The following is a 19138-nucleotide window of genomic DNA, read 5'->3' on the forward strand; positions in this document are numbered from 1 at the left end:
CAAAAGCAGAAGGAGGGAAAGTACAGAAAATATAACAGATGGAGGAACCTTTATAAACAGGAGGTTTCACAAGTTTCCTGGGGAATATCAGTGATGTTTCCCAGAGTCCAAAGACAGTGTATACATGTTCCAGGCTGTCTGCTATGGATCTTGGCAGGGAAGCTCCTGACCCATATGTCTCTGGGTCTCTAACAAACCACTCTCTGTCAGTGTTAGAAGTTGGGGAAGTTGTTGCCAAACAAATCCTAATACGTGAATTCTTGCATTATTGTCCTGCAAGGTGCAAGGTCTCCTGTGAACCACCTTACCCAGGGAATGAGCACAATTATGCCTGTGTCACGTTCATTCATTCCCCAGATGTTTATTGAGTGCCTTTGATTTGGCATATATGATACTTGAATTTAGAATAAAAGGCACATGGTCCCTGGCCCAGAGGAACTCCCAGCCTGTGGGGAGGGCAGAGTGGTATGACTGGTGCTGTGACAGAAGGAAGGTGACTTCCCTGGGGAACACAGTGCAGAGTCTCACACGCAGTCTGAGGGGATGAGACAATGCTTGCAATAGGAAGGGAAACTTTAGCTGAGTCTTCATTGGTGAATAAGTGCCTTCTAGACATCTGTTCCCACTCCATCTCTTCCTCCAAGCTATTCCTCAGGTTGGGCCGATGCAGAGGGGCCCACCCTCACCCAGCATGTGTGTCCATAAAATATTCTATGACCATTCCCTAGCGGTATTTGCTTTTTAAGCCTTTACATGACTCCTGGCAATCTTTTTCTATGCATGTGACTTTGAAAACTACAGTGACAGAAAATATCCCTGATTTCAAGAAAAGCGGTGCACATTTAAATAACGCTCATTATTTTGTTTTCTGAATATGAAACGTGCTGATTGTCTGCCTTTTGGATTATTTCCTTAAGATAAATTTCTCAAAGTGTAAGTATAAGCTCAAGGGAAAGAAATATTTATAAGCCTCCTAAGTTCTTTTCAAAAAAGTAAATCCCATTGATATTTCCATTGAATGGGTTATAGTAATGCTCAATTCATTGTGCCATCAACTGCATTCTTATTCTTTATTTTTAAAAATATTTATGACTTTGATAGGCCAAAATGATATCTCATAGCTTTAATTTGCATTTCTTTGCTTTTCCTAATGTTTATTGGATATTCGTATTTTTTTACTTTTGTAAATTATCTGATTATGACCTTTACCCCCTTGTAAGAGTGGTACTTTATTTGCTGGAACTCTTCGTACATAAACAATATCTTCTGGTTCTGTTATTTTAGCTGACTGGAAAACTTGAAAACCCTTCAACCACAAATACTTAGAAATGCTGGATAAAATAGAGCCAACATTAGTTTAAAGGAATAGCTGAATCCACAAGAAAAGAAATTGAAATCCCTACATACAGGAAAAGAAAAGAGAACTGAAACCAAGCTGCTCCTGCAGCTTCCTTGGGGGCAAATGCCACCCTCAGTTATCTAGGGGCTGACTTTTGCATTCACATGCAATCTGAGATGAGGTGTCAGCTTCCCATGGCAGAAATCCCCCCAGAAAGTTAAGACTTTCCAAGGACTGCATCTTTAGAGAGAACTTGACAAGAACAAAACAATCACCCAGCAGCAGAGAAACAAACAAGGAAGTTTGTCAGTTTCACCGTGGCCTCTAGTAGGAAAAAATACTTTCTTCTTCCTCATAGGAAAAGTACATGTCCAAAGTAATAGAAATGGTGACGCAATACGTGGAGATTCTGAAAAGAACATCAAAATGGAGCCTTCAGGAACACTGTGAAAAACAAACATAAAGTTACTTAGTCACTCTGGAGAGACATACTCTCCACCCAGGACAGATTCCTCTAAATAAAGCCTCACTGAAGATGAGTTCACAATACAAATTATAAAATACACAAGGAAACGATCCACCATGAGCAAGAATCATCAGTCACACCAAACAATAGGATTATATCCCTAAGAACCTCAGAAAATAATCTGATAAATTTTTTTAAATTATTAAAAACAATGAATCGAAAACAAGAATAAAAGAAAACGGCTATCAAAAAAGAATAGAAAAGAACTTCTAGAAATGAGGAATAGAGTCATGGAAATTCAAAACTCAGCAGATAGGTGTGGTAGTTACTATAGTTGAGGCTGTTCCTCAACATTTCAGGTCTTCTGGGTACCCTCCGCACTCTTGAAATTGTTGTTGTTGGATGCCATGGAGTCAGTTCCAACTCACAGCGATTCTATGTACAACAGAACAAAACACTGCCCAGTTCTGCACCATCCTCACAATTGTTGCTATGCTCAAGCCCATCACTGTAGCCACCGTGTCAATCCCTCTGAAGTTAGAGATGGTCGTATGACTTGGCTGGGCCAATGAAATATGAGCAGAAGTGACATGTGTCACATCTGAGCTGAGACCTTTAAGAACTCATGTTCAAACTGCCCGAAGTTTCTTTCTTTAGACATGGTAACCATCACTGCTCCAGAGTAGTAGAAGCCCTGCTAGCCTGAGTCCCGAGTGAGGAAATGCAGAGCAGAGCCCGTTACCAACTCAGAAGCAAACAGACATGTAGCATAAGCAAGAAATAAAACTTTTTTGTAATAAGCCACTAAAACTTCTAGATATTTATTATTGTAGCATAACTTAGAAATAAAACTTTTTTGTAATAAGCCGCTAAAACTTCTAGATATTTATTATTGTAGCATAACTTAAAAAAAAAAAGCTTACCCTAATTGATATAACATTCAAATCAGATTGGGCTCAGTTGAAGAAAAATTAGGTAACTGACAGATAGATTTGAGGAAGTTACCCAAAATGCAGATCAGAAGTATAAACTGATTAAACATATGGAAAAAAAAAAAACATTATGGGATATGGAGCATAGAATGAGAAAGTCCCAAACATATTTATTAAGAGGTCCATAAGGAGAGAATGGGGGAGAGAAAGTATTCAAAGAGATAATGGCTGAGGATTTTGTAGAACTAAAGAAAGACATTGGATTCAGAAAGCACAGTGAATTCCAAGGAAGAGAAATAAAAACACAACTAAGAGAAACCACATAACACTTTGAGACAACAACTAAGAAAGTTTACCTCTTATAGACCCTTGCTGAAAGAACTACTGAAGGATGTTTTTAAGGAAGAATGAAGTTAAGCTCAATAGAAAGGAGTAGGATGCAAGAAGGAATGGTGATCAAAGACATTTGTAAACAGTGGGTAAATCTAAACAAGCATTCATTATATAAAACAATCATAATGAATAATTTGGGAATACAAAAACAAGATGAAATTAAAATACTGAAAAACAGCACAATTCAAGATTGGAGGGAGTTATCATTGTTCTGAGGTTTATTCAGGAAGAAAATAGAGATCTTGATTAATTTTACATTTAAAGTCCAGCAAATATGTAAAAACTGTCAGGGGTTACACTAAAGATTAGAACTAGAATATATAACGTCCATATCAGTGGGGCAGGGATTAGGAAAAACAAATAAAGGAAGGTAAATAGAAAATATAAAATGAAAATAAATACAAATATATCAGTAATCACATGAAATATAACCACTTTAAACCAGTTGGTTAATAGAGACTCCCAGATTAGATTTAAAAAAAATACCCTGCTATGTGCTTTTCAAGAGACAAACCTAAAATATATGTATATGAGGGATAGACAGCTATGTGTACCATATTTTTCATAAATAATGCACCCACACATATAACACACGTAGCATGCCTAGGAAAATAATACACAAGGGGGTTGCGTGGTTGGCAAAAAACATAGTGCACATGTTATTTGGGTAAAAATACAGTACAAAATACAGTAGGTAGATAATATTGGTCAAACTGAATCAAACTGAAGTGAGCTTGTGAATACCTTTCTCTGCACATATCCAGATGTTTCCTGGTGGCAGCATTATTCAGGTGTGGTGCTAAGCACTTTACATGAATTATATCTTTTAATGTATGTACTAATGAGAAGAAAATCCTAGAGTGGTTGTTTCCTTTGTTCTGAATCAGTTTGTAGGTGACATATTGAATCAACTTTTGTCAGCAAGTTTTCATTCTTTACCAACATCACACTGTCCTTGTCCATAGCTTCCCTGACTATACATCCCTTGTGAGAATATGAAATGACCCAGTAAGGCTTGGAATTGCTACGGGTAGTTTTCACACTCTATTCAGGGTATATCCCATAAACTGTGTAGTGGTGTGGGTGGAGATCAGAAGCCAAAGACTGGGACTTCTTACAGTACTCAGAGGAGTTAGGATAAAGGTCCTATCCAAAAAAGCACCAAAGTCTGCAGATGACCATCTCAGAGGGTGAAGTGCCGAACTCAGTGTCCCCAAGACCCTGGCCCTTGGCTTAGTTTCTACCTATCTGTTCCCTGCTGGAGCCTAGTCTGAAAACTTACCTGAGTTCTCTTCTCTTTTCCATTCTGCTACAGAAGATGGGGTCCCTCGCACAGCGCGGTCCATGTCCCTTACGCTGGGAAAGGTATGCATGTTCAAGGAATACTAGGGCTTCCAAGAGGAGTCTGACAGATGTTTCTGCAGTCACCCAAGCAGTCATCCATTCTTGGATCCATGGATGCCAGAGAACCTCTGGAGAGAGATTCTGTTCAGCTTTCCATACTCACTAGTTCAGCTCTGACATTTCACCTTCCTTGCTCATAGACTACACAGCCTTTAAACATGAAATGACCTTTAAGCCTTGGTATTGCTATGCATAGCAATGGGTATTGCCACCTAGAGACTGTGAGATCATTTCTGTGCTATTTCTTTAGGATCTAATAAGCTAAAATAGGAAAATGTTGAGAGACCACTCACCATGAACAGATAATTTGTGTCAGCTTTGGTCACACTCTCCACACCAACCCCCAACACCATCACTACCCCAAACAATAATATTCAGTGAATGTTATTATAGCATTAGGAACTAGTAGGCATTTTTCAGGCCCTTCTAAACTGTGCCTGTTGCCATCTCCAAGAGAGCAGACATAGTCACTTCTCTCCTACAGAACATGCCCCGCCGGAGGGTCAGCGTAGCTGTGGTTCCCAAGTTTAATGCCCTCAACCTGCCAGGCCAATCTCCTGGCTCATCACCCATCCCCTCCTTACCAGCCCTGGTGAGTATGATGATGCCTGCCTTGAAGCCATATTCTGCCTCTCCCTCAGGGACACCACTTTGGGAATGACCCAGATGGGGGTGGAGTCAATAGAATCTGGGATATAGTCTCAAAAAGTTCAATATAGACCCAGGCCACACATCTTCCGCTGCTTTGAGAAGAGGAGTTCAATGCTTTTGAGCAAAGTTTTGGCAACTCGGAGAATGTTCATTACAAATGATCTCTTTTCATGCTTAAACCACAATCCTCCAAGGTGGGAATGATTTGCACTCCAGAACCTGAGTTCTTAAACCCGGTGTTATCCTGCCTCATTGTTTATTACAATGAAAAAATGGAAACCAACCTAAATGTCCAATAAGAGACTAGTTAAATTATGGATCCCTATAATGGGTTTCTATATAGCCACTAAGAATAATAATTAGATTGTAAATCTGTATTTATTAACATGAAAAAGTCTATAATTTATTATTAATGAAAAATGGTTAAAAACAAATATATACAGCATAATCTCATTTTGTAGTTTAAACAAAAATGAATGTGCTTCTGTGTGGACACACAAAAAAATTCTGGAAGAATGTATATGAAACGATTAACAATCGTTATCTCTGGACAGTGGTAAAAAGGTAATTTTTATTTCTTTCTTGGTGATTTTTTGTATTTAATAGTCATGTATTACTAATAATCATAAAAATATCCATTTCATTTTTTTTTTTTAACAAAGCTTGTTCCTACCTAAAACTCTTCTTTCTCCAGTGGTTTCTGTCCATGACTTACTCTATAAGGAAACAATTTGATTGTGTAAACAAATAGATAAAGTAGATTCAAGATCTGTTGTGTCAATAGGTAGTAATAGCTCTTAAACTTCTTTCGTCTCTTCTTGCCTCAAACATTGCAATGATTTATGAAATCAGCCTAAACTCCCAAATCACCCACTGAACAAAGCAACCTGAAAAAAATTAAAAAGCAGGCTGGGGGCAGGGGTGCTACTTAGCATGTTTTCACAGACCTTATTCCCATATTATAACTAAAAGTGTACGTGTAGTTTCCAGGTATATATTCCTTTAGACCAAGGCTATACATTAAAATCACAGCGGGGGGAGAGGGGGGATTAAGACATTCTATGTCCAGGCCCCATCCCAAGATTTTGGAGTGGATCAGTACTTTTAAAAATCTCCCCCAGGTGATTCTAACATGCAGTCAGTGTTGAGAACCACTGTTGAAACCAAATCCATTGCAACAAAAAATGTAAAAGTCGGGTGGAATATATCATGAAGAAATTTCTGATGGCCTGAGTTTTGGGCAGTGACAAGATGGATTATCTGCTAGGCAAGGTAAGCACAGTGCTTCCCTTGCTTACCAGATCATCTGTAGTAAACAATTTCACATTTTTTCACCACATCAAAGATTCTGCTTCTAGGTATGACTGGCATCTGTCTCTCTACCAACGCCATAGCACCTTCCTACAGAATCAAAACCTCTTTTTAAATTTATAATCTCTGACAGGGGCAGATGACTTGGTAAGCAAAGTAAGCACAGGTTTACTTGTGCTTACTTACTAATCTGTAGTGAACAATTTCATATGGGTTTCACATCAAAGAGCACTACAAACGATCCGGCAGGCAGAGTAAGTACCATGCTTACCTTGCTTATTGGATAATCCGCCCCTGATGACAAGCCTCTCCTGAGAATTGTGCTTGGAGCTGTATCTCTAAGGGCAGTGATTGGCTCACATGAATCCATCCATACTCCCTTCCTTGGGGAACTTAGGGCCTGCATTTTTGGGAGAGTAGTATTCACAGTCAGTAAACAAGGGACAGAGAAAAAGTGATTGCTCCCTTCAAGAATGGAGCCTCAAAATGTAAACATTTTTCTTAGCTCAAGGAAACCCAGAAAAGGAGAAGGTGCAAGCTGCATGTGCACCAGCAGGAAGCAACACTAAGGAAAGAAGGCCAGGGGAAGCTTGAGGGAAGGTGCCAATGTCTGGGCTCAGAGGCAGATTGCATAGTATGGCGAAGGGGGAGGAAAGGAAAGAAGAGCAACGGCCTCTCCCCAGCATCATCAGAGACCTAGCAGCCCTGGCTTCTTCCTTCCATCACTGATCCTCAATTCTCTGTCTCCTGTTTCCATTCAGTCGGAATCAACCAATGGGAAAGGCAACCTACCTGTCACCTCAGCACTGCCCGTACTTTTGGAAAAGTAAGTTTGTTGATATTTCTCTTTGTTTTAGGGCTGTCTGAGGAAAATTTCCCCAACTCATGCTCCTTCCTCCTTTTCTCACCCCCAAAATGCAATGGAAAGCAAATTAAATTTTAGGAGAAAAGAATGGGACTCTAGGACCCACAAGGATTTCAGATCCAATTTGCAAAATTACTGGGCAGGAAAGTGCTATAGCTGCATTCAAACCTACCACAATTTAAGAAGAGCTCAGAGGAGATGGAAATCTTCTCTGTTAGTTGGGTTCTTTGGACTGCAGATACAAGAAGGCCCCATTCAAAATGGCTTAAAAAGTCCAGAAGTAGGGCTATTCCAGGTGTGGTACAGCAGCATTCCAGCTCTGTCTCTCTACAGTCTCTTTGCCTCTGCCCACTTTGTATGTTGACTTCATCATCAGACTCATGGAAAATGTTTGCTAGTTCCAGGTATCCCATCCAGACATGACAATATCTAGAGGAAGAAAGAGACCATCTCTTCCCATGTTTCTTTCATAGGAATGAACCCAGAAGCCTTTCATCAGTCTTCCCTCTTACCTCTTTGGCAAAAATTGGAACATGGTTCCTTTCTAAACCAATTACAGACTTTGGAAATTGGATTCTCATTGTGGTCTTAGACTATCCCTTGGAGTTGGGGAGAGGGTCAGCTTTCCATGAAGCTTCTCGTCAACATGAGCAAAATCATGTTGCTGTTAGGAAGTAGGAATTGAGGTGAGTATTGGATTAGAAACCAACAGTGTCTGCTACTCCCAACTTTTCTAGGCATCTATGCAATTTGCAGGTCTTTTCATCCTCAGTCAGAGAAAGGCAATCTATTTGTACGCACTCATAACTTGCTTTTCAAATTCTTTCATTTGCTTGCCAAAAAACATCTGGATCGCAGCTGCCACCTCTCAGAACTTTCCTCTTGTGTCTTTCCTCACTTGGAAGAACATTCACCTCTATTCTTCCTTCTTACTCTCCTTGAGATAGCTTTAGTCCTTCATTTTTCATTGCTTTTGGAATAGTTTTCCTCGACCTGGCAAGGAATGCCTATGTTGGTCCCCTTTTTAGACAAATGACCTCCCCATTTCCCCATCCCCAGACTTAGCTGGTATCCCCAAACTCACCTCTGAGTATATGCAGCCACCAACCTATCACTCAGTGACTCACCACATGTTAGTCTTGAAGTTTCCCCAGCAATTCCTCTCTCATCTTCCATAAGCTTACAGGTCCTTTATATTGTGGAGGATTTTTGTTTGCTTGTTTGTTTTCCTCATCACTCTGGGGAAATTGCAAAGGGGTGACAAGTCAACAACCATGTGAAAGTAACCAAGGATACAGAATCTCACCAAGTACCTAGAAGTCATAGTGTCTAGTATATAGTCTCAGAATCTCTCCAAAATTGGTCCACTGCAGCCTTTGAGTGAGAACCCGTTAAACCCATTGCTGTTGGGTCGATTCCAACTCATAACGACCCTATGAGACAGAGCAGAACTGTCCCATAGGGTTTCCAAGGTTGTAATCTATAGGGTTGCTATGAGTCAGAATCAACTTGTCGGCAACGGCTTTGGTTTTTTTTTTTTTTTTTTTTTCGGAATCTTTATAGAAACAGATTGCCACATCTTTCTCCCATGGAGGGGCTGGTGGGTTTGAACAGCCAACCTTTCAGTTAGCAGCCAAGCATTTAACCACCGTGCCACCAGGGCTGATCAAAATTCCCTGTCCTCCCAGCCCTGCCTTCAGGTGCACCAACTCCTTCTCCACAAGGGTCCCCGACAAGGTTCTATTCTCATCTCTAGACCCAAAGAGCCAGTCAAGACAGAAGGTTTGTGTCCCCACTCTCCCCATAGACATGGATGAGGCAGGGCCTGGACTCTGTAGGACCAATGCTCAGGTCAAATGAGAGCTTCTACCCAAGGTAGTGAGGATCATCAAGAACCTGAGCTAATCTTGGTAGAAGAAATTGAAGCACTAACATGAGGATAGAATGCAACAGCCCCAAATCCACGTGGCAACAAGTCAGGACTAATAGTGGAATCTCAGTCCAAGGATTTGAGCCAGGAATGATAGGGACAATGTGAGGATCAAGGCAAGTCAAACAAGGAAGTCCCAGGAAGGTATGTGCAGCTCTCTCTTATGGGATAGGCAGAGAGATTACCATGATACATTAGCCATGCTGTGGGCTGACTCAACTGTTAGAAATACACCGAGCCTTTATAAAGATGGCTGGGAAGGGGTGGAGGGAATGAGGGGGAGTATTGAAAGGAGGAGGGATTCAGAACTAATGACAACTTCCCCCTCTGGGTTTCTAAAAGATGCTAAGTGATTTCCATCAGAATACATGAAGCTGAAACATTTAATAGATTCCCAAGAGGCTAACAATAATACAATCTGAAAGTGAAAATAAATTAATGGTTTCTGTTCTATACCCAAATGCAGTTAATTCTAGTCGGTGTATCAATGTTATTAAAGAGAAATAATATAATTCATTTAATATGCATTGCTTTCTAGATTGCTGTAATCAGCTTGATGTTAAAATGCTTTCACATTTCCTACGCTTACAGTAACTAAGCAAGAAGGGAATTGGCCAAGCACAAGAAAGGTATTGAGAAGATCAAATAGCCTATGGCTAGTTCACAAGCAAGTACCTGAGAGCTGAGTGTACTGCCAAATTTGATTTGAGAGAATTCTGAGCCTTGCTCTTGTAGGCCATTTCTTAATAAGCTGCTCTTCACTCACCAAGGATCTAGAAATGTATAGACTTAGACAAAAATATAGGTAAAGGGTTTGTTACGGATTGAATTGTGTCCCCCAAAAATGTGTGTCAACTTGGCTAGGCCATGATTCCCAGTATTATGTGGTTGTCCACCATTTTGTGATCTGATGTGATTATCCTATGTGTTGTAAATCCTAACCTCTATATGATGTTAATAAGGCAGGATTAGAGGCAGTTATGTTAATAAGGCAGGATTCAATCTATAGGGTTAGGTTGTATCTTGAGTCAATCTCCTTTGAAATATAAAAGAGAGACATGAGCAGAGAAGAGAGACCCCATTACCACCGAGACAAAAGAGCCGTGTTCCCTGCACTGAGAAGCTCCTAGACCAGGGAAAACTGATGACAAGGACGTTCTCCAGCTGGCTCCCTGAATTAGGACTTCTAGCCTCCTAGACTGTGAGAGAATAAATTTCTGTTTGTTAAAGCCATCTGCTTTAACAATTTCTCTTATAGCAGCACCAGATAACTAAGACAGAGTTATGCTTAAAGTTAGTCTTAAAAATGAAAACAGAACAAAGCTCAAGAGCCGTTCCACAAGTAGGAAGAGCCCAGCATGTAGAATACACTCAAGGAGCTCACAGTCTAATGGAAAAGACAGATGGGAAAGCAGCATATTATAATGCCATGTGATAGCTGATATCATATGGAAGTACAGGTTGCTATATGCATAAAAAAAAAAAATAGCATGCGTAAAAAACAAGCAAACCTAACCCAGTGGTGGGGGAAACAGAGGCCCGGAAAATGTTTCCTGTAGGAACTTACTTTTAAATCAGAACCTGAAGGATATGTAGTTACACCTTAACATAAAGATAACAAAAATCCTCACAACTGGACCAATAAGCAACATCACGATAAATGGAGAAAATATTGAAGTTGTCAAGGATTTCATTTTACTTGGATCCACAATCAACACCCATTGAAGCAGCAGTCAAGAAGTCAAATGACGTATTACATCAGGCAAATCTGTTGCAAAAAACCTCTTTAAAGTGTTAAAAAACAAAGGTGTCGCCTTGAGGACTAAGGTGTGCCTGACAATTTTCAATTGTCTCATACGTGTGCAAAGTCTGGACAATGATAAGGAAGACCAAAGAAGAATCGATGCATTTGAATTATGATGTTGACAAAGAATATTAAATATACTGTGGGCTTTGAGAAGAGCAAACAAATCTGTCTTGGAAGAAGTACAGCCAGAATGCTCCTTATAACTGAGGATGGCGAGCCTTTGTCTCACGTACTTTGGACATGTTATCAGGAGAGACCAGTTCCTGGAAAAGGACATCATACTTGGTGAAGCAGATGGTCAGTGAAAAAGAGCAAGACCCTCAAGAAGATGGATTGACACGGTGGCTACAACAGTGGGCCCAAACAGCCACAATTGTGAGGATGGAGCAGGACTGGGTAATGTTTCATTCCGTTGTCCATACGGTCACAATGAGTTGGAACCAACTCGACAGCACCTGACAACAAGTGAACAGTAGGTTAACAGCATTCCAGGCCTTGAGAGGAGAAAGCACATGGCATATTCAAGGAATAATAATAACTACTATTATTTACTGCATGCTTATTTTATTCTAGGTGCCATATGAATTGATTTATATTAATGATCTCATTTAATCTTTATAATAACCCCATAAAATAAGCATACTATTAATATCCTTATTTATGAACGAGGAAATTGAAGGTCAGGGAGATTGTCACTTGCCCGAGGTTACACAGCTAGTAGATAGCAGAGCTGATGGTCTTAAACCCTTAATGCACCCTACCATTGAAAGAACAGAAATAAGTTCAGTATGACTGGAAAGAAGAGGATGGATTTAAGAACATTTTAGAGGTGAAAGAGCCTAGTGGGTGAGTGGGTGTGGCAGGAGGCAGCAGTGGGGTGTGAGTACAGAATGTATACAGAAAGCCACTGCCTGAGGTGACCAGCAAAGCCATGGGTATGGGTGATGCTCAAGGTTAGTTTTGTAAAAGGGGTCACATGATACCAGTACATCACAGAGCATTTTTAACTATAATATCTAAAATAACCGTTTCTATACACCTTTGTAAATTGCCTAAAGGTTTTACACAACATTAAATTTGTATAATGTTACTCTTCCTTGCTGATAATATTCCGGAGTGAGTGACAGCTAAAATTATCCCCAGTAAACTTGTAGTGGATCCCAGAAGCCTGGGACTAAGTAAAGGAGTGAGGCGGGTCTTCTAGCTCAGGTCTCCTGGGTCAGGGTGCCTGAGGGAGCCATGGCAGGGGGGTGTCTTAGAAACATTGCTGAGCCCAAGAAGGTAAGATCTGTCCACTGGGAAGTATTGTGATTGCTTTCAAATGTTGTTTACCACATGGGAAAAAATGAATCTAATATACTTGCCTATCAAACAATACATTTATATTAGGAAAAAACCCTCACATCCTTGAAAGCTGAGCACATGGACAAACATTTTGACCCGGTAGACATTAGAGAACAGTGAACCTCATTTTAATGAATCACTCCAGAAGTAAGCACACAGGACTTTGTGCTGGGGACAAAAGGTTTTATGAGGGCTTGGCCCAGAAGTCTTGAAGGTGGGCACAGGCTGTGCTTAGCTCCCAGATTACAGCCATGAGTAGAGATGCCTTCAGCCCAACCCAAATACCGGGTTCTCAGGAAGCAGCCATTTACAGAGAGGACCTACCCATTTTACAAGATTAATAGAAGGCTAGGACTGGATGAATCACAGTGAATTCAGTACAATTCAACAAATATGTAAAGGCTCCTAATGTGTGCCAAGCACCACTGAGTGACAGAAACAGTCCCTTCCCTATGATCACAGTCAGGTGGAGGGATGGGCATGTATGTTGTTATTAGGTGCTATCAAGTCAGTTCTGACTCATAGCAACCCTACGCACCACAGAATGAAACACTGCCCGGACCTGTGCCGTCCTTACAATCATTGTTGTGCTTGAGTTCATTGTTGCAGCCACTGTGTCAATCCATCTTGTTGAGAGTCTTCCTCTTTTCTGCTGACCCTGTACTTTGCGAAGCATGATGTCCTTCTCCAGGAACTGATCCTTCCTGACAACATGTCCAAAGTACGTAAGATGCAGTTTCGCCATCCTTGCTTCCAAGGAGCATTCTGGCTGTACTTCCTCCAAGACAGATTTGTTCATTCTTTTGGCAGTCCATGGTATATTCAATATTCTTCGCCAACACCACAATTCAAAGGCATCAATTCTTCTTCAGTCTTCCTTATTCATTGTCCAGCTTTCCCATGCATATGATGTGACTGAAAATACAATGGCTTGGGTCAGGGACACCTTAGTCTTCAAGGTGACATCTTTGTTTTTCAATACTTTAGAGAGGCCCTTTGCAGCAGATTTGCCCAATGTAATGCGTCTTTTGATTTCTTGACTGCTGCTTCCATGGCTGTTGATTGTGGACCCAAGTAAAATGGAATCCTTGACAACTTCAATCTTTTCTCCATTTATCATGATGTTACTTATTGGTCCAGTTATAAGAATTTTTGTTTTCCTTATGTTGAGGTGCAATCCATACTGAAGGCTGTGGTCTTTGATCTTCACCAGTAAGTGCTTTAAGTCCTCTTCACTTTCAGCAAGGAGGTTGTGTCATCTGCATAACGCAGGTTGTTAGTGAGTCTTCCTCCAATCCTGATTCCCCGTTCTTCTTCATATACTCCAGCTTCTCGGATTATCTGCTCAGCATACAGGTTGAATAAGTATGGTGAAAGGATACAACCCTGACACACACCTTTCCTGACTTTAAACCACTGAATATCCCCTTGTTCTGTCCAATGACTGCCTCTTCATCTATGTACAGGTTCCTCATGAGCACAACTAAGTGTTCCTGAATCCCCATTCTTCAAAATATTATCCACAATTTGTTATGATCCACACAGTCAAATGCCTTTGCGTAGTCAATAAAACACAGGTAAACATCCTTCTGGTACTCTCTGCTTTCAGCCAGGATCCATCTGACATCAGCAGTGATATCCCTGGTTCCGGCCTGTATTTCTGGCAGTTCCCTGTTGATATACTGCTACAGCTGTTTTTGAATGATCTTCAGCAAAATTTTGCTTGAGTGTGATATTAATGATACGGTTTGATAATTCTGCATTTGGTCGGATCACCTTTCTTGGGAATAGGCATAAATATGGATCTCTTCCAGTCAGTTGGCCAGGTAGCTGTCTTCCAAATATCCTGACATAGACAAGTGAGTACTTCCAGTGCTGCATCCGTTTGTTGAAACATCTCAATTGGTATTGTTTTTTGCCAATGCCTTCAGTGCAGCTTGGACTTCTTCCTTCAGTACCATCAGTTCCTGATCATATGCTTCCTCCTGAAATGGTTGAACATCGACCAAGTCTTTTTGGCATAATGACTCTGTGTATTCCTTCCATCTTCTTTTGATGCTTCCTGCGTCATTTAATATTTTCCCCATGGAATCCTTCACTATTACAACTTGAGGCTTGAATTTTTTCTTCAGTTCTTTCAGCTTGAGACATGCGGAGCATGTTCTTCCCTTTTGGTTTTCTATCTCCAGCTCTTTGCATATGACATTATAATACTTTTCTTTGTCTTCTTGAGCCAACCTTTGAAATCTTCTGTTCAGTTCTTTTACTTCATCACTTCTTCCTTTTGCTGTAGCTGCTTGAGGTTCAAGAGCAAGTTTCAGAGTCTCTTCTGACAGTCATTTTGGTCTTTTTTACTTTCCTGTCTTTTTAATGAAAACCCAGACCTCTTGCTTTCTTCATGTATGATGTCCTTGATGTCATTTCACAATTCATCTGGTCTTCGGTCTTTAGTGTTCAATGTATCAAATCTATATACCAATATAAGAAAACCAAAAAGCCAAACCCAGTGCCGTCGAGTCGATTCCAACTCATAGCGACCCTATATAGGGTGAGTCAAAATAGAAGATCCATATGTTAAAGTCGGTGAAATGGGCTTCTTGGCTTCACCAAATCTGCAAGGAAGGAGTTTCAGTCTCAAGATAGTAGTGACCTGAGTACAGTGAAAGGCTTGTTTATGGTCACTTGGTCAGCAAAACTCCAAGGCACATGAGTATGTTATGGCACATACATGCTCCTGAGAAATTTATTAAAGCAGCTTTATGTAAATTTAATCATACTTTAAATTATTCACTCTTAGGTTCCCACTGACTCTGAAGTCATATATATCAAGATCTCCCTTGAAGATATAAATAATCTCGTAATATATCATCTTGAATTTTTTTGTGGATCAGGTTTGGAGGAGCTTCAGATTGCTCCCAAAATTTACTAATGACTTCACTACATAACAACTACAATGATAATAGATACCATTTATTAAGCACGATATTCCAGAAAGTTTACTTACAATTTTTCATTAATTCTAACAGCACTGCCATCAGGTATATGTTATTATCCCCATTTTACAGTTGAGGATTCTGAAGTTCAGGAAGGTTGAGTTATTTGCATGTGTTGGAGTTGAGATTTGAACCCCAGATTTACCTCAGACCAGTTATTTCCTCTACAGTGCCCTCCTTTATACATGTTTGACATTAAGTAGCCTCTAGAGCTGACAGCTATAGGTAAAAGAAATTAAAGGTATGGTGACATTTATATATTTATATATTTCATTTCTAATATATAAATATATTTCATAAAAGAATTACTTTCTCTGCCCTTGGCTAGAGCTGTGTTTTTCTGCCCCTGCTGCAATCATTTGGACAAATAGGAAACTGCCCATTAGGCAAGGATCACATGGAAGGGAGTGGATAATGTAATTTGCAGAAGGAGAAATGTTATGAATAGCTGGTATTTTTAGAGTATTATCTTTCTTCTTCACAATGGGTATTGGTTTCCAGCCTGATAAAATGTAAATTTTACAAGGTCTGAAGAAAAATAAGACATGGAAAACTAATGCCAAGAATGAGGAAAAGATAGAAGGCTCACTTGCAAACCCTGCCTCAGATGTTAGAGAGGGGTGTCAGCTGTGATCTTTCAGAGACCTGGCTTAAAGCTCTGGTCACAGTTTTGCCTTGTTTAAGGGCTGCTCCACGAAGTATTACTCCCGTTGGAATTCTGGACCCCTACCTGGGCTGTGGGACTTATAGGAAAGACATGGCCATTAGGACACTTACCTCAAACTCATGATCCCATACCTCAAGAGGCCTCTGCCCAGCAACCTTACTATGATTCTCTAGTCTATTCACTTTCCCACTCTCCTGCATGACTCTCTTACCCTTTTGCATTTCACCTCAAACCTTTCCTAGGCCTCTCTACCTCTCTCTCTCTGTCTCAGCAGATAACCTTGCCTCCTACTTCATAGAGAAAATTTAAGCTGTTAGATAGGAGCTCTCTCATCTCCCTTTGCCAAATCCCTAATCCATCATCTTCATCTTCTCTCTCTCTTTGTTTTAACTAAGAAAGGGTTTCTCCATCTTTCTAAGATCTGTCCCTACTTTCCTTTTCAAGGACTTTGTTCCTTTGGTCATTTACTTTCTCTCATCTTCTCTACTGGATCATATCCATTCACATTCAAATGAGCTTTCATCCCTTGACCCCACTTCGTCAGCTACATATGCCCCCCAACATACTCCCCTCTTCTCCTTCGCAATAAAATTATTTTGCCTAAGTCTTCCCCTTTCTCCTCTCCCATTCTTTACCAAGTCCATCCCAATCTGTCCTTGACTCCTGCTATTTCCTGGAAGCTCCTCTTGACTTCTGTATCATAAAATCTAATAGTCACTGTTTCTGTCTCCATCTGACCCACACTCTCAGAAATATGTGACACAGTTAATTCTTCTTTCCTTGACACTGTGTTCACTTGGCTCCCCAAACTCTACACTTTCCTGGTTTTCCTCCTACCTCTCTGCTGCTACTTTTCAGTCTCCTTTGTTAGGATCCTTATTCTCAGTCTGATCCAAGTGCAGAGACCCCCCAACAGCTTGGTCCTGGGTCTTCTTTTTTCTTTATACTGTTTCTCTAGGTGATCTTATCCATTACTCTGACTTTAAATATCATCTACATTCTGATAATGCCAAATGGTGTATATCTCCAGCCTACCGCTCTTCTCTGGCTTACTTTGGTATATCCAACTGCCTAATTTGATATCTTCACTTAAGTAACTCACAGGCATGGCAAATTTATCTTGTCCAAAATTTAGCTCCTGCCATTCTGTCTCTTTTCAGTTCCTCAACCACCACAATGTCTCTCATGTCTCAAGGCTTCACATATCCCATGCCCTCTACGTAGGATGATCTTCCCTCTTCTATTGATGCAGCTGACCTCTTGTCATCCTTCAGGTTAATGCTTCAATTTCACTGCCTCAGGGAGCCCTTTCCTGACCACTCCATTTAAGCACATCCTCCCCTTGATATTTTTTGTCATTGCACAGAGTTTGTTTCTTTCATAAAAGGTAGCACAATTTGGAATTAATTTTGTATTTTTTCTTTCCTTCTTTTTCTCCTGCTAAGCTCCGTATTGGCGGAGACCATGTCCTTAATTTTTTTAATCTATCCCTAGCACATTACATTGTGGCTGTGACTTAGTCAATGCTCAATGGATAACTGAAAGAATGAGGGGGAGTCATGAAACAAAAGATGTACTAGAGGAATGAAATGACCCAGAATGTTTTGGGTTGTCTCCACCTTCCTCATCTTAGAGCTGGGTAACTCCCAGTAGTCGTCCATCTGCTCGCAGAATCTCCTGGAATAAGAATAAAGGTAGATTTGGCAGCATGAGAAAAGGAGCAGGTGGTGTAGTATTTGGTGTTTGAAAATCCAAGGAGTACACACGGGCCTTTATAAAATCTTGTCTCAGGGTAGAAAAAGTGAAATGAATTTGCAAGCTACTGAAAGAGCCTGAGTTTCCTCACTTTTGATCAGGAATCAGGCCAAAGACATGGTTTGTTTTCAGATGCTCAACCTTTCCCTGAAATGACGCCCTGTACTTTCCTCTTCTAACTAGCGGAAAGACAAATGGAGACCCAGATTGTGAAGCCTCTGCTTCCATCCCGACCCCAAGTTGCCTGGAGGAGATTAGCCAGGAGACCAAGGCCAGGATAGAGGAAGAAGCTTATAACAAGGGGTGAGTCTGACCTGGCCACTCTGAGGTCACCTGGCAGGTTGCAGAAGATACCTTCCCACAGGCTTTTTTCTGTTTTTTAGAGACTTTAGGGAAGCAACCAGTGGCTGTAGGACCTCCTTGCCCCAGTAAGGAACTACATAAGAAAGAGCAATACTGTTCCACAGGAAGGGCAGAAGGAAACAGGGAGAGGGTGTGGTTAGACAATAACTAGACTACCCACTTTTTAGGCAGAAAGCCACTAGAACATCACTGCCCAGAATAATCTGGAAATCAGGGGCCCTGACTGGGTTCCTCTCAGTGGTGCCTGAGGTTTCCTGACATGTGCACAGGGCTGTCATATTGCTGCCAACAATGCCCAGAAGCAGCCACTGCTCTGCTTCATAGAATTGCTCTGGCGATCCCTTCTTCCTTTAAACAGGGGTCCCCTCAACTTCCAATCATTCCCTTCTCTAACTGAGCTTCATTAGCATCTTTGGCCATTTGTCAGTTGCTGACTACACAGCACACTGAGCAGGGGCCAAGTCCAAGCCGCAAGATAGAGAATTACCTCTGACCAGGCATTACATCCTGAGCTTCCCTTCCCCATGGCTCATGAAGAGAATGACGCTTTCCACTGGCACAGAACCCTTGGGCTTCTATGTGGCAGTCACATACACAGTGGTGACACTGCACCAGCCAAACTGTTGTTCTTAAACACTCAACTCTATGGCAAGCAAACAGTCTGTTCAGAGTAATATTAATCCTGGGAAAGGGAAATCAGAGGGTTTCTCCTGTCTTTTCACCCACAATTGCCCCTTATACTCAAAATGGGATAAACTCCAGCAGCTTTGTAAGCATTTACTGATCACCCTCCCTATGCCAAGCTGTGAGTCTGGCACTTTCACGAAACTTCACAATAAGCCTGTGAGATGGGTGTCACCCTTTCTAGGCCAATCTGTGTTTCCGGTACTTCCGTAAAACTTCTCAACAAGTTTGTGA

General features: G+C 40.9%; 1 protein-coding gene across 1 annotated transcript in view; it reads left to right on the top strand.

The window, feature by feature from the left end:
- Positions 1 to 19138, top strand: part of IRAG1 (inositol 1,4,5-triphosphate receptor associated 1) — a 156019-nt gene that overhangs the window by 126930 nt on the left and 9951 nt on the right. The window contains 4 exon segments of the mRNA XM_003412003.4: positions 4446 to 4495; positions 5019 to 5126; positions 7258 to 7322; positions 18041 to 18160. Of these exon segments, the coding sequence (XP_003412051.3) occupies positions 4446 to 4495; positions 5019 to 5126; positions 7258 to 7322; positions 18041 to 18160 (343 nt within the window).

Source organism: Loxodonta africana, chromosome 7 (assembly GCF_030014295.1).
Source record: "Loxodonta africana isolate mLoxAfr1 chromosome 7, mLoxAfr1.hap2, whole genome shotgun sequence".
NCBI classification, from domain to species: Eukaryota; Metazoa; Chordata; class Mammalia; order Proboscidea; family Elephantidae; genus Loxodonta; species Loxodonta africana.